Consider the following 13,415-nt stretch of genomic DNA (forward strand, 5'->3'; position numbering starts at 1 on the left):
TCAACTCTGTTCTGGGCACGGGATTTAGACTATGTGAAAAGCTTACATTTATAGTCTATTTAGAGAACTTGCTGGATACCAGAGCAAACGACTGCACGTGTTGTAAAGACCAGCGCAGTGACGGCTGCCAGGTGCCTGGTGGGCCGCCGTGTCGGGGGGATGCTGGGGGCAGGCCTCGGCCCAGGCCGGGGGGGGGGGGGAGCGGGCTGCTGTCCCTGCAGAGATTATGCTGCTGAGGTTTCTTGGAAATGAGTTTGGCCACAGCACGGAGACTCAGGCAGAATCTGTGTGGTTTAGACCTTCGGAGAACAGTGCTCAGAGCCTGCGTGCCCCCTCTGGGCCCTGGGGTCTTGCTCCTACTGGCCGTGGCCAACAGGCCAGTGCTGCTTGGAATCAGGAGGTACCTAGTATTTTTGTCCTCCCAGCTGTTTTTTTTCAATGGCATCTCTCAGAAATTGTTGCCAAAGTATTTAGTGGTCAGGCTGAAAATAACCTCCAGGAACTGTGATGATCCAGTGACTCCCCGCTTCAAATACCCTGTGCTGGGTCAGAGCAAGACCCGACGACGTCATCGCAACCCAGGATTAGTGATACCAAAGATGGGCGAGGGGCTGGGAGCAGCTCTGGAAGTGCTTGGGCACTACTGGGGGGGGGCGGGGAGGGGGGCAGGGCAGAGAGAGGAGTCTAGTAGCTTCCTGCATTGGGAAGCTCCTGTCCTGGAAAGGAACTGGCAGCGCTGTCTGCCCTGACAGGCCGCTGCCAGAAGAGCGAGCTGCCAAATCCCAGTAAACAAATAATGACGTTTTTGAAAATAGCTGCATTTTCAATGCATTGCCTTTTTTTTTCCCATTTATTATTATTTTTTTTAACTTGGAGTGTGTTTAGAAAATCCTTTCTTGCAGCACTGAGGTTCTTGCCATCAAACTTCTGCCTCAGACACCAAGCTAGGGGAGTGAAGGTTTGGAGGGATGGGGCTGCAGCAGTGACCTGGGCCCCTCAGCTGTAGACTGGAGAGGAGCAAGCTGAGGACGCGAGGAGAATGTGAGGTCCAGGAGCCCGGGGAGGGTGTGCCCTGGAAAGACGCCCATGCTGGACGCTGGTGTCTCCGGAGGCGCCTGGGCTGCAGCACTCCTTCAGCAGAGCAGTGCTGCGAGCCACGGCCGGGAAGCGGGCAGAGGAGACTGCCACCAGGCCAGGGCGCCAGCACAGCCGTCCACGCTGCCTGAAGGGGCCAGTGCCCTTGCTGGGCAGCTGCCTGGAGGACACGCCGGCTCTTCAGCCTGGTGGCCAGCTTGGGCGAGGCAGAGGTCCAAGGCCAGCTGAGAAGAGGCCTCCATCCCAGGAGGACGCAGAGGCTTCCGCGCGCTCAGGCTGGTGCACCCAGGCCTTCGGTGCGGCCTTCCCGCCCGTACGCCTTGTTCAAGCTGCCCGCTGCCTGGGCGGCCTCTTCCCCAGCTGTCCCTCAAGACCCCGCTCAGCATCCGCTCCCCCCACTCTCCACGGTTCTGGTCAACACAGGTCTTCAAAGGGCCTGCCCCCTCTGCTGGGGTCAAGGTCACTGGTGCCTCCCACGCCCCCGACAAGGCCTGACCCTCAGGGTGGAGCCCAGTCCACGGCGGGCTCGGCAGATGCCGCAGGCCTTGGCTATCCTGCCCGCGAAGCCGTGCGTGCACCCCTCCAGGCAGGCACTCCCCCATCTAGCCGGCCCCCTGCCCAGCAGGCTGCTGAGCCAGGTGTGGTAGCGCACCTGTGGCAGAGGAGCCTGGGGCTTGCATTCGAGGCGGGAGGCAGTGGAGCTCTCTAGATGTGTGTGGAGAATCACAACGAAGATGGCACTGCAGCCCCAGCGAGGCGACTGGGGCCAGGCCGCCAGGCCATCGGAGTGGGGGAGTGGGTGTGGGTGTGGAGCTGGCGTGGCAGCGGCGAGGCGGCCCTGAGCTTGCACTCCGCAGGGCTCTTCTTGGCTGGGAGCGTGCTGGCTGGAGGGGTGTGGCGCCCCAGACAGCCAGGAAGCCGGGGGACGCAGGCCAGGCGTTTCCTTGAACGCAAGTCCACGCTGCTGTCGTTCCTTTGTCGCAGGTGAACGTGTACGTGCTGGGGAAGACGTTTCTTCTTTTGGCCAGAGAGCTCTGCATCAACGCGCCGGCAATAGGTACGTGCCGGGATGGTTAGGAAGGGAGGGGTGTGGAGTTAGACGCCACAGTGCCCGTGACCCCCAGCGGGAGGACAGGGGCTGGGCTGCCCCAGGCAGGAGGCGTGCCTCCCGTGCCGGGAGGACGCTGCGTTGTCCTTCCGGGCTGCGTGTGGTCACAGGGTGCTGTGGAAGAGGGTGTGGACAGCGGGTGCCACTGTGCAAGTTGTGTGGCGCCCACCAGACAGAAGTGAGGGGTCCTGAACTGCGCAGGGCTGGAGCCTCCCGAGCAGAGGACTCGGGGTCCATGCCCTGCTCCGAGTGCCCCCTCCTCACTCGCCTGGCAGCATCTGAACAAGGGTTTCCACACAAAGGGGGCAGCACGCGGGACCAGGGTGGGCTGGGGTCCTTCGGGGTGGGGCCCCTGCTGGACATACCCCTGTGCCGAGCAGAACCGTGCTCTTCGGGGCCAGGCCCAGGGAATGCAGCAGGGCTCTGCACACCCACGTCCCGAGGCGCATGGCAGCGGCATTCACCAGCCGGGCGCAGGGCTGTTCCAGGGCCTGCGCCCCTCCCACCTGATGCCTGCAGTTAGGCTTTGTCTGAGCTGCCAGAGGCAACGTGCCCCCTGGCCTGTTCCAGAGCATTCTAGCCGCTGACCAGATAGGAACCCTTGGCAGAGAGCTCAGATTCTCTTTAGTGCTGGGAGACAGTTTTTCGTTACCGTGGCTGTATGAGCGGCAGAATGTCCCGGTGTAAGACTCCTCACAGTCACGGGTCTACACCTGGCTATCAAGTTATTAAAACTTTATTGTGAAAATCCACTTAAGTAGATGGACTGCTTTAAGAGCTTTCCACCCTCCACACCCCATTCTGGATTTGAAAGGATGGTCTCAAGTCAAACCTAGAGGTGGGGGAATGGCAGGGCCCTTAGGGCAAGCGGTGTGGGCGCCCCTGGGGACACCGGGGCCTGCTGCCCTCCGCTAGATGTACCCCTAATGTCTGGTGGACACGTGAGGCCCGGCTACAGAGACTCAAGAGACAGGCGTGTGCCTGACCAGTAGAAAAGCTTTCTATTTCAGGTTCAGGCTACAGCTGTCTACTTAGAGAGGAGCTACGAAGTAAGCAAAGTCTTAGGATTGTCTTAGGCCCTTAGGTTGAGGAGTAAATGCCGTGTCCTGGAGAGGAAGGGCAGGTGGTGCCACCCCTGGGCCCATTCCCAGGGTGGTGACAGTGGTGCGCGGGCAGTGCCAGCCGGTGTCCTAGTGGGCGTCAGGCGTAGAAGATGAGCTCGGGGATCTGGCCGCCCTGGACCCCAGTACCGTTAGTGCTGTCCGAGGAGCACTGGAACTGGAAGGTCACCTTCCCACACTGCACCTCAGTCATGCCCTCCTGTCCAAAGTAGCTGAGCTCGCTGCCGTCCAGGACGGCGCTGACTGTGTAGAAGGCATCTTGCTCCACCTGGACTGGGTGCTCGAACCAGACAGAGAAGGTGTTGCTGGAGCCGTCAGAGATGAACTTGGTCAGGTTCTGAGCCAGCACGACCCCCAGGCGCTTCAGCTCAATCTTCACGCTGTACTCGGCTTTGCCAGAGCTGGACCCGTACAGACCCAGCCCTGCGATGAACACACGCCTGTCCACCGCAAACTGAATACTGTCGCAGCGCCCCCGGTACCGCCACTGGTTGCTGCGGTAGGCCGAGGACTGGAAGCGGTGGCACCTCTGCGGGGCGAGGCCCTTCCTCTTGGTTAGGGGGAACTCCAGGGGGGGCTTCTTGGCAGCCGTGTACCACAGGAAGATGTTGTGGGTCTCTTCCAGCGTCAGGATGTCTGACTGGGCGGCGCCATTGGCGAACTCCTCCAGCGTCATGGTTGGAATCCGAACCAGGTAGAGGGCTCGCCCCAAAACATGCCTTTTGTTCCGCGGGGTGACTGGCAGGCCTTGCCTCTTGCACTCGGCCTCGGCCCAGTTCAGGACCGCCTCGAAGACCACCGCTTCCTTGGCGTTGAGCGCCTCCCGTGTCACGATGATCTCCAGCGTCTGCCGATCGATCTCACAGAAGCCTTCGGACCGCAGGGCCATCTCGGCCTGCGCGTCAATGACCTCCCAGCAGCGCTGTGTCAGCTCGGGCTCCTCAAACAGCCGGCTCTGGGAGAGCAGGACGCAGGCGTTCCTGGCCTCCAGGCTCGTCTCCAGGAAGGTGACACAGGCTTTGGCCAGTGCAGGGACGATGTACTTCTTGGCAGCGTAGAGAGTGGCCAGCACGGTGTCCGCTTCTAGGTCGATCTCATCGCTGTACATGTACCTGGGAAAGCCAGGAGCTGCTCAGGCACCCATAGGGTGGGGGTGCCCTGTGCAGAGCTCTGGCCTGGAAACCCACTGCCACCTTTGGCACTTCCGGCCGGGAGCGGTACCCAGGGGAGAGCCACCGCCCTGCCTCCGCCTCAGGGGCGCAGACTTACTTTAACAGGATCAGGAAAGCTGCGGGCTCCACGTCAGGTATGTGGATTTCCGACTTGACTTCTGCAAGGTCTCCGTAAAACATGGCGTAGAAGACGGAGCTACCTACAGCCAAGACGTACTGGGGGCGAGAGAGAGGGTGGCTGCCGCGGGGGCAGGAGGTGGGGGCGAGGGGAGGCTGCGAGCGGCGCACGCCGGCCACGGGCTCGCGGCGAGGAGGGGCGGGCCGGGCGCGGCGGCCGAGCCTTGCTACCCACCTTGTGGGCGGGCACCCTCCTGGCCGCCCCCAGCGGCCCCACGACGAAGTGGACGTCGGCCATGAGCTCCTTGTCGAACATGAGCGCGTTCCTGCAAAGGGCGGAGACGCGGGCTGGGGGTCGCGGGCGGCCGGCGGGCGGGGGCGGCGGGGCGGCGGGGCGGCGGGGGCGGCCGGCGGGCGGGGGCGGCGGGCGCGGCGGGGGCGGCGGGGGCGGCGGGGCGGCGGGGCTCACCTCTCGCGCAGGGTCGGGTGGAGCGACTGCCAGTTGGGGCCCTCGGCGTTGTTGTTGCTGGGCGCGGGCGGCGGCGGCGCGGGCGCGGGCGGCGGCGGCGCGGGGGCGCAGGGCGGGCCGCCCTTCCTGGGGGCCGCGGCGTTGCTGTTGGCGATGTCGGTGGCCGTGGCGGCCGTGCGGGGGTACAGCTCCGCGGCCATCTTCCCCGGCAGGGCCGCGGGGCCCGCCTCGCCGCACGGCGGCTTCGCGCGCGCCCTCGCGCCGCGCCGGGGCCCGGGGAGGGGCTCTGGCGGCAGGAGAAGGGAGGTCAGGCACTGCGCGACGCGGCCGTGCAGGCAGCCCAGGGGCAGCAGCATGGGCGCGGCGACCCTCGGGCCGGGGCCGCGGGCGCTGCCTCCGCCCCGCCCCGCCGCGCAGCCCCGCCCGCCGCGCACTCCGCCCTGGCCCCGCCTCCTACGCCCGGCCCGCCGCGCACGCACGCCCTTGCTCCGCCTCCAGCGCCCCGCCCACCACGCACGCCGCCCTTGCTCCGCCCCCGGCGCCCCGCCCGCCGCGCCCTCCGCCCTGGCCCCGCCTCCGGTGCCCCGCCCACCACGCACAGCGCCCTGGCCCCGCCTCCTACGCCCGGCCCGCCGCGCACGCACGCCCTTGCTCCGCCTCCAGCGCCCCGCCCACCACGCACGCCGCCTTGCTTCGTCCCCGGCGCCCCGCCCGCCGCGCCCTCCGCCCTGGCCTCGCCTCCGGCGCCCCGCCCACCACGCACGCCACCCTTGCTCCGCCTCTTACGCCCCGCTCACCACGCACGCCGCCCTTGCTCCGCCTCCAGCGCCCCGCCCACCACGCACGCCGCCCTTGCTCCGCCCCCGGCGCCCCGCCCGCCGCGCCCTCCGCCCTGGCCCCGCCTCCGGCGCCCCGCCCACCACGCACGCCGCCCTTGCTCCGCCTCCAGCGCCCCGCCCACCACGCACGCCGCCCTTGCCCGGCCCGCCGCGCCCTCCGCCCTGGCCCCGCCTCCGGCGCCCCGCGCTCGAGAGCCCACGGCTCGCCCCAGGCGAGCGCTGGGAGCTGCCGCGCCCCTCGCGGGGTCTCGGTACGGAAAGGCCCAGGTGTTGTGCAAGGAGCCAGTGAGGAGAGGGACTAAGGCTCTTTCTGGTAGGAAGCTGCTGTCACCAGCGCGGCGGCTCCTTCTGCGGTTTCCGGGACGGTCCGGCCTGCGCTGTGTTCTGCATTAGGGCCCGTGCTGCAGCTGGCTGGGTCTGCGGGGCTTTAATTGGAAGCGAATGGGGCTGTGGGCCCCTCCCTGCACTGTGCAGTTTTCTGACCCCTGGGAGTGAGCGAGGGGCGCTATTTACCGACACCCTTGACACTACCCCACGGCTTTTGTAGTCTTTGTTAATTTAATACACAGTTGACTTTTTTTTTTCTTGAAAACTTTACGCTTTTTCCTTTTTATTGAATTGCTCATGGTGTTTTTGTAATTGATTTGTTCAAGTGCATTTTGCAGTTCAGTTTTTTAGATATCAGAAACAAACACAGCACTTACACCCAGTTCTCAGGGCTCTCGTATACCAACCTTGATTAAGTAGGGACCTCGTTTTCTTGAGACAGAGACACAGAGAGGTTAGCAACTTGCTCATGACTACAGCTGGGAGGTGGGCACCTTGGTGTTGGGCCCTAAGCTCCCAGGTGATCATTGCCTTGCCCTTTTCCAGGTGTTAGATGGAAAGCTTGTCGGTTTGTCTCTTGACACTAAGCATGACTTTTTGTCCTGGGGTAGTTAGAGCGGACACTGGCTGTTGCTCAAGCATTTGCTGGGCCCAGCACTGCTCCCAGCTCCCTCTGTGTGCCCTCGATGCCCTGGCATGGCCCCTGGGTGTGGGGGAGATATCCAAGCCTGGATTAAACATCTCGCTCCTGTGCCTTTGCTTTTATGGCTTCCTAGCTCAAGTCTGTACAGATAGCCTTCTGTGTTTTTCATATACTTTCATGTCCGGAAAAACGTACAGGACACCAGCAAACAGCTCAGTGACTCATCAGTGGGAAAGCCCATTCAGGAGCCAAACGTGAGCTCTAGGTTTCTTCCCTGGCCATTGGTCTGGTCAAGTTTCCATCTTACTTTAATGTAGTAAATGTTTCCCTAGAAAAAAGTCCTTTTCAGAAGCTGTTTGCCATATCTGTTTCCCACAAGGGACTGTATCAGAATAAAGAGCTACAAATCAGGAAGAAAAAAGGGAGAGAAAGGCTGGTGGCCCCAGTTTACAAAAACGGGAAAAGACAGGAATACACTCTTTAAATAGCTGGTAAGCAGCAAAAACTGTCATTTGGGGCACTGAAACCTTGAAAGTGGCTGAGCTCCTTGGTTGGCGATGCTCAGGAGCAGCTGGAGCCCCGATGGTGTGAGCATTACTTGGTATAGCCGCTTGTCCCTGAAGCTGAGCCCACACAAAGACCCAGGAATGCCACTCGTGGCACATTCCACCAAAAGCCACGCCCAGCATTCTCCCAGCAGCGTCTTCCCAGCCCCCCGTCGGAAGCAGTTTCGACTTGTGCCAACAGAATGGGCAAAGAACTGGATTTTACAACATAGGCAACAAGAATGAATAAACCACAGCGACAGCCTGGGTGGGCTTCACAGACACCAAAGGGGCACGGGACTGTCGTAGGATTGCGCAGCTTGTCGTGTGCGAGGTGGGGAGTGGGCTCCTCTGGGCTGCGGGGCCGAGATGGGCAAGGACGCGCGTGTGGGCAGTGTCACTTCAGTGAGCAAGGAGGAGGGGGGCTTCCTCTCCCCTCGAGTTTCACGTGTACCGCAGCAAAGCTGTGCTTGGTGGTTGCTCCGTGTCTAAAATCCTGTCTATGGCGTGACCTGTCTAGTGGGTTCCTGATGTTTGTTTGTGTTTGTTCTCTTTTCGCTTGTACTTGACAAAGATTGTGTGTTAATTGACCTTTTCGCAGTACACAAGCCCTTAGTTTTATTTTCTTAAATTGTTTTTTTGGTCGTGATCATTTTACTAGTCCCTTTTGCCTATTTTAAGTATTTTATTTTGTTGATTTTTTAATTTTCTTTTTAACTACTCAGTTTGTTGTTTTCATTTTTATTGCTTAACTATAGGAAACATTTAGGTCTATAAAGTTATCCAAGAGAATTTTCTTAAATTTCCTAATAGTTTGTTTCAGGGGTGAGGAAAGTGTGTCTATCTCCTTTTTTGTGTATTAATTTTTAGTTTTATTGTAACTGAGATCAGAGAACACGACCTGCAAGATTTCCATTCTCTGGAATGTGTTACGGTATGGTGTTTTTATAAATGTTCCACAGATTTTTGGAAAGAATGATTCTTTTTTGTAGAGTACAGAATTTAAAACATATATCCTATATTGATCCTGTGGTGTTCGCTTCTCCTAGTTTAACTTTTTTCCTTAAATTTGAAAGAGCTAGGTTAAAAATTGCCTATTGCGGTTTTTAAGTTTCTCTTTTTTTTTTTTTGAAGATTTATTTTTTATTTTTATCCCCTCCCCCCTAGTTGTCTGCTCTCTGTGTCCATTCGCTGTGTGTTCTTCTGTGTCTGTCTGTATTCTTGTAGGTGGCACCAGGAATCTGTGTCTCTTTTTATTGCGTCATCTTGCTGCATCAGCTCTCTGTGTGTGCAGCACCACTCCTGGGCAGGCTGTACTTTCTTTGCACGGGGCAGCTCTCCTTACGGGGTGCACTCCTTGCACGTGGGGCTCCCCTATGAGGGGGACACCCCTGTGTAACAGAGCACTCCTTGCTTGCATCAGCACTGTGCATGAACCAGCTCACCACACGGGTCAGGAGGCCCTGGGTTTGAACCCTGTACCTCCCATGTGGTAGGCGGACACTCTGTCCATTGAGCCAAATTTGCTTCCCTCCTGTTTATAATCCATTTTGTTTTTTCTAATTCTGCTCTGTTACTGTGTGCACGCAGGCCTGTGACTGCTTTAGCTTCTTTCTGTTTGAGAATGTCTTTCTTTGTCCCTTTTGTGCATCTTGCCTCGAGTTCTGCTGAGGCCCCTTCCTGGCCCAGCCTTTGTGCTAAAACTTTTTTGCCTTATTTTGGTCTTAGGTCTTGTGTAAACAGTGTGACCTGAATTTTGCCTTTCTTAGTCAGGCCAATTGCAAACTTAACTTAGTTGTGTGATTTATGTTTGTCGTTTATGATGACCTCTTTTTTTTTTTTTTTGAGGTACTGGGGCGGGGGATTGAACCTGGGACCTTGTATGCAGGAAGCCAGTGCTCAACCACTGAGCCACATCAGCTCCCCTGAGTTGGTATTTTCATTTGTTTTGCTTATTGTTTGTTTTCAGGAGACACCAGGAACTGAACCTGGGACCTCCCATGTGGGAAGCAGGTGCTCAACCGCTTGAGTCACATCTGCTCCCTATTGTTATCTTTTTTTTTTAAGATTTATTTATTTTTCTCCCCCCCCCCCCCCCATTGCCCGCTCTCTGTGTCCATTTACTGTGTGTTCTTCTGTGTCACTTGCATTCTTGTTATGTGGCACCGGGAAACTTTGTCTCTTTTGTTATTGTGTCATTTTGCTGTGTCAGCTCTCCCTGTGTGCAGCACCACTCCTGGGCAGGCTGCACTTTTTTTCGCATGGGGCGGCTCTCCTTGCAGGGTGCACTCCTTGCACGTGGGGCTCCCCTATGGTGGAGGACACCCCTCACAGCATGGCACTCCTTGTGCTCGGGCAGTGCTGCCTATTGGCCAGCTCACCACACGGGTCAGGAGGCCCTGGGGATCGAACCTTGGACCTCCGTATGGTAGGCAGACACTCTATCAGTTAAGCCATAACCGCTACCCCCTATTGTTTTCTTTTGAAATCATCTTTCCTAATTGGAATTACCCAGTTTTCTTCCCCCTTCCCCATTTCAGCTTCTTGGTTTATTTATCTTGAAATAGTTACTGACACTTAAAACTTAGAGTTGTCTCCTTCAGGAGTTAATCAGAGTTGAAGTCCATCCAAATCGGGACGAGCCCTCTTCACAGGCTTTTCCTCCCAGCGCTGGTGGTTGATGTTTCATCAAACGTTAAATAATGTTAACAGTTGTGTTATTTTAAGAACGTATCTTTTTTTCTCAAAAATACATTTTGTAGCAACCTAATCATCAAAAAAAAAACAAGCAAAAAGGTGGAGGTCCGGGTCCCGGGTCCCCTGCAGCTGATGGCCTCTGGGCCCAGTTTTCTCCCCGGAAAAGGAGAGAGGGGCGACAGCAGCTGCCTGCGTGGGGAGTGGGCTGGCGTGCCTGGGGGTGTCGCTGGCTGCACCGTCCATGTGCTGGCCAGTGCTGGCCAGCACTGGCGGCGCCGGGGAGAGCCCGCAGCCCAGGCCACTCTGGGAGCCGCCAGCTGTGGCCTCAGCGCCCCCGCCTTCTCCTTTGTGTGAGTGCAGGCTGGCAGGGAGGGAGGAAGGGGGGCTCAGGGCTCCAGGAGATGGGGCTAGGGCTGTCTGCCTGCCTCCTGAGGTCGATGGAGGAGTAATGGGCACACGGGCCCCGCCAGCCGCGTGCTGCCCCACGCCCTCACCAGACCCTTGGTGGGCTCCTGCTAGGCCTCGACCCTTGGGATAATCCTACCCAGGGAAGTCTCTTCGGCGCCCTTTAGGAGACTGTAGGACCCTCCAGCAGCTGGGGACATCCTCTTCCATGGCGGTCCTGCCACCCTGTAGGCAAAGGCGCCACAGGCTGTCTTCCCAGCACCCCGCCCAGGGCCTGTGTAGGAGGGCACTGTGCACACAGGTGTGCGCACGCAGTGTGCGTGTGGCACTCCCCTAAGTCGTGAGCGTGCTCCTGCGTGCGCAGAGCCGGCACTTGAGAAGTGGCAGGTGGGTGTGTGCGTGTGTGCGGCTCCCTCGTCCTCAGTGTTCCAGCTGAAGCGCCCGGTTGCCCCGGCTCGCGCTGGCCCTGCGTCTGGTGCCTCTTCACGCCTCCGACCCGGTATTCCACCCTGAGGCCCCGAGGACCAGCCTGCGGGTGGGCGCCTGGGAGGGGCTCCCCGTGCCTCGACTGGGCGACTGTGGGCCGTGGGGATTGGCTGGGCAGTGGGCAAGGGCGAGGGGCCAGGGAGAGCAGGTTAGGGTTCTGGTGAGGAGGGGCTGGGAGGATGGGGCGGGGGCACAGGGGCTGGCGGTGGGGTGGCTGGCGCGGCCGCACTGAGCCTGGCGTCTGCGCAGACCCCTGTCTGTACATCCCGCGCTTCGCACACCTGCTGGAGTTTGGAGAGAAGAACCATGAGGTGTCCATGACGGCCCTGCGGCTGCTGCAGAGGATGAAGCGGGACTGGATGCACACGGGCCGGCGCCCCTCGGGCCTCTGTGGCGCAGGTACAGCCTCCTCGGCGACGCGGTGCTGCCTGGGGGTCACAAGGGCGGCTGGCCTGGGCGACGGTGGCCCCTCCTCCCTTCAGAGCGGGAGGCTCCCAGGCACTGGGCCCCACGCGGCCCCTCGGCCCCTCGCCCTCCTTCCCATGACCCTGGCTGCTCAGCTGCAGGCACCGCTCACCCCAGGTGTCAGCGGCAGAGCCGTAGGGCCTGGCAGTCTCCAGAGTTAGCCCCACATCAGGGCTGCCTCCCGCCCCCTTCTTGACCCCGCTGGCCTGCTCCGGTCCTGAGACAGCAACAGCCCTAGAGCGGGAGGGGCGGCCGGCCCTGCCCCTGTGCCTGGTTCTGGCCCAGCTCTCACTGGACGCCTCGAGGTCAGGAGACCCTGGGCCTCCTGCAGGCAGCAGCCCTGCCCCTACCCCACCTCTCTGCCCCCCGGCTGCAGCCGCACCTGCACCTGCAGCCGCTCTGGCTTCCGGCGTGCTGTGCCTGCCCTGGGCCGACGGCCTGAGCCAGCCTTTCCTCACCCCCGGGAGCACCCCCCCCCCCCCAGTACCAGCGTTCCGTGCCAGCGGCAGCGGGATTAGCCCCACTTGGAAACCCAGGCCCAGGCCTGGCGTCCCGGTGAGAGCGGGGCTCCCGTCCCCGCACTCCCTGAGCTTCCCACGTGCTCTCTGCCCAGCTCTTCTGGTTGCAGCGAGGATGCACGACTTCCGGAGGACAGTCAAGGAGGTCATCAGCGTGGTCAAGGTGTGCGAGTCCACGCTGAGGAAGAGGTGAGGGGCTCGTTGGCTCGGGGGGTGCAGGCACGCCCCAGGTGGGCGCGGGTCTCAGACCCTTCCTAGACCCTGCTGCCTCCCTGCTGGCTGGGGTGCCCTGGGCACGGCAGCTTGCGCGGGGTGGAGCTCCAGCCTCTCCCACGCTGGGCTGGTGTGGGATGTGCGTTGGTGCCGAGTGGCCCCCAGAGCAGGCCCTCCCGGGGGCACCCAGCCCAGCCTCTGGGAGCCCTAGGGTCCCCTCTCCCTGGGGAGCTGGGATGCAGTGAGAGGGCTGCTCTGGCTGCTGAAGGAGGGCCCACCCCCTCACGTGCTGTCTCTGATGACTGCACCACCCAAGTGACCCCAGCAAGTTGGCCATGATGCACGGCCAGGCAGCCCCGCCACTGCGTGTCACGCACCGTCAACGTCTGACCGTGTTTCCAAAGACAGGGAGCTTTAGCTTCCTTTAGATACGTCCTTCCTCTCTAATTCTCTTCAAGAATTCTCTCATTAAGCATTCCGGTGGCTGTAGACTGCAGACCGCGAGTTGCTCCTGCTGGTGTGCACTGTGCCTGCCGGCCGTGGGGGGCTGCTGCATGCCCTAGCGTGAGGAGAGGCGAGGCATGGCTCAGGCCCCCCTTGCCGGCCTGTCCTCTGACCAGCAGGACGCTGGGTCCCACGTGTGGGAGCGAGGAGGGACCTGGGCTCTTTTCCCTCGGACCGAAGCTATTGGCGGAACCGGGCAGGGACTGAGAAGCTGCCGAAAGGTGCCTGGGGTGTTCTCTGGCCGCGCGTGGTGCTCGGTGCCAGCAGCCCCAGCCTTCGCAGGACCATCTTGTGAGCTCAGAGTTTCAGAAACGAGCCTTTCAAGGTCTCGGGTCCCAGCCACTGGCGTCTTTCAGGCTCACTGAGTTTGAAGACACTCCCACCAGCCAGCTGACGATCGACGAGTTCATGAAGATCGACCTGGAGGAGGAGTGCGACCCCCCCTCCTACACCGCCGGGCAGAGGAAGCTGCGCATGAAGCAGGTAGCGCCCCAGTGGTGTCGCTGCTCCTGAGGTTGAGCTCTGTCCTTGTCCAGTCTCTGTTCAGCCGCATGCCCCAGGGGCAGCTGGGGCGACTGCGGGCCCCAAACGAGCAGACAGGGCAGGCTGCCGGGAGTGGGCTGTGAGGAAGCCGAGCTGGGGACTGCGGGTGGGCACCAGCTGGGAGCCTTTCTTTCTGGGCAGGTGCCTC

General features: G+C 60.6%; 2 protein-coding genes across 4 annotated transcripts in view; one reads left to right on the forward strand and one right to left on the reverse strand.

Annotated features, from left to right (window-relative positions):
- BRF1 (BRF1 general transcription factor IIIB subunit) overlaps nt 1-13,415 on the forward strand; it is a 72,979-nt gene that overhangs the window by 33,629 nt on the left and 25,935 nt on the right. For all 3 annotated transcript variants that reach the window (XM_004474924.4, XM_004474923.3, XM_071213550.1), the window contains 4 exons: nt 2,080-2,152; nt 11,274-11,423; nt 12,103-12,196; nt 13,081-13,207. In XM_004474924.4, coding sequence (XP_004474981.1) covers nt 2,080-2,152; nt 11,274-11,423; nt 12,103-12,196; nt 13,081-13,207 — 444 coding nt within the window. The remainder of the gene's footprint in view (nt 1-2,079; nt 2,153-11,273; nt 11,424-12,102; nt 12,197-13,080; nt 13,208-13,415) is intronic.
- On the reverse strand, nt 2,924-5,483 carry BTBD6 (BTB domain containing 6). Its single transcript, XM_058290794.2, has 4 exons — nt 5,083-5,483; nt 4,849-4,939; nt 4,594-4,712; nt 2,924-4,436 (listed from the first exon to the last, which is right to left on the reverse strand). The coding sequence occupies exons 1-4, from the start codon at nt 5,436-5,438 to the stop codon at nt 3,404-3,406; spliced, it is 1,599 nt and encodes a 532-aa protein (XP_058146777.1). The 5' UTR covers nt 5,439-5,483; the 3' UTR covers nt 2,924-3,403.

The sequence above is a fragment of the Dasypus novemcinctus genome, chromosome 3 (genome assembly GCF_030445035.2).
Source record: "Dasypus novemcinctus isolate mDasNov1 chromosome 3, mDasNov1.1.hap2, whole genome shotgun sequence".
Lineage (NCBI taxonomy): Eukaryota > Metazoa > Chordata > Mammalia > Cingulata > Dasypodidae > Dasypus > Dasypus novemcinctus.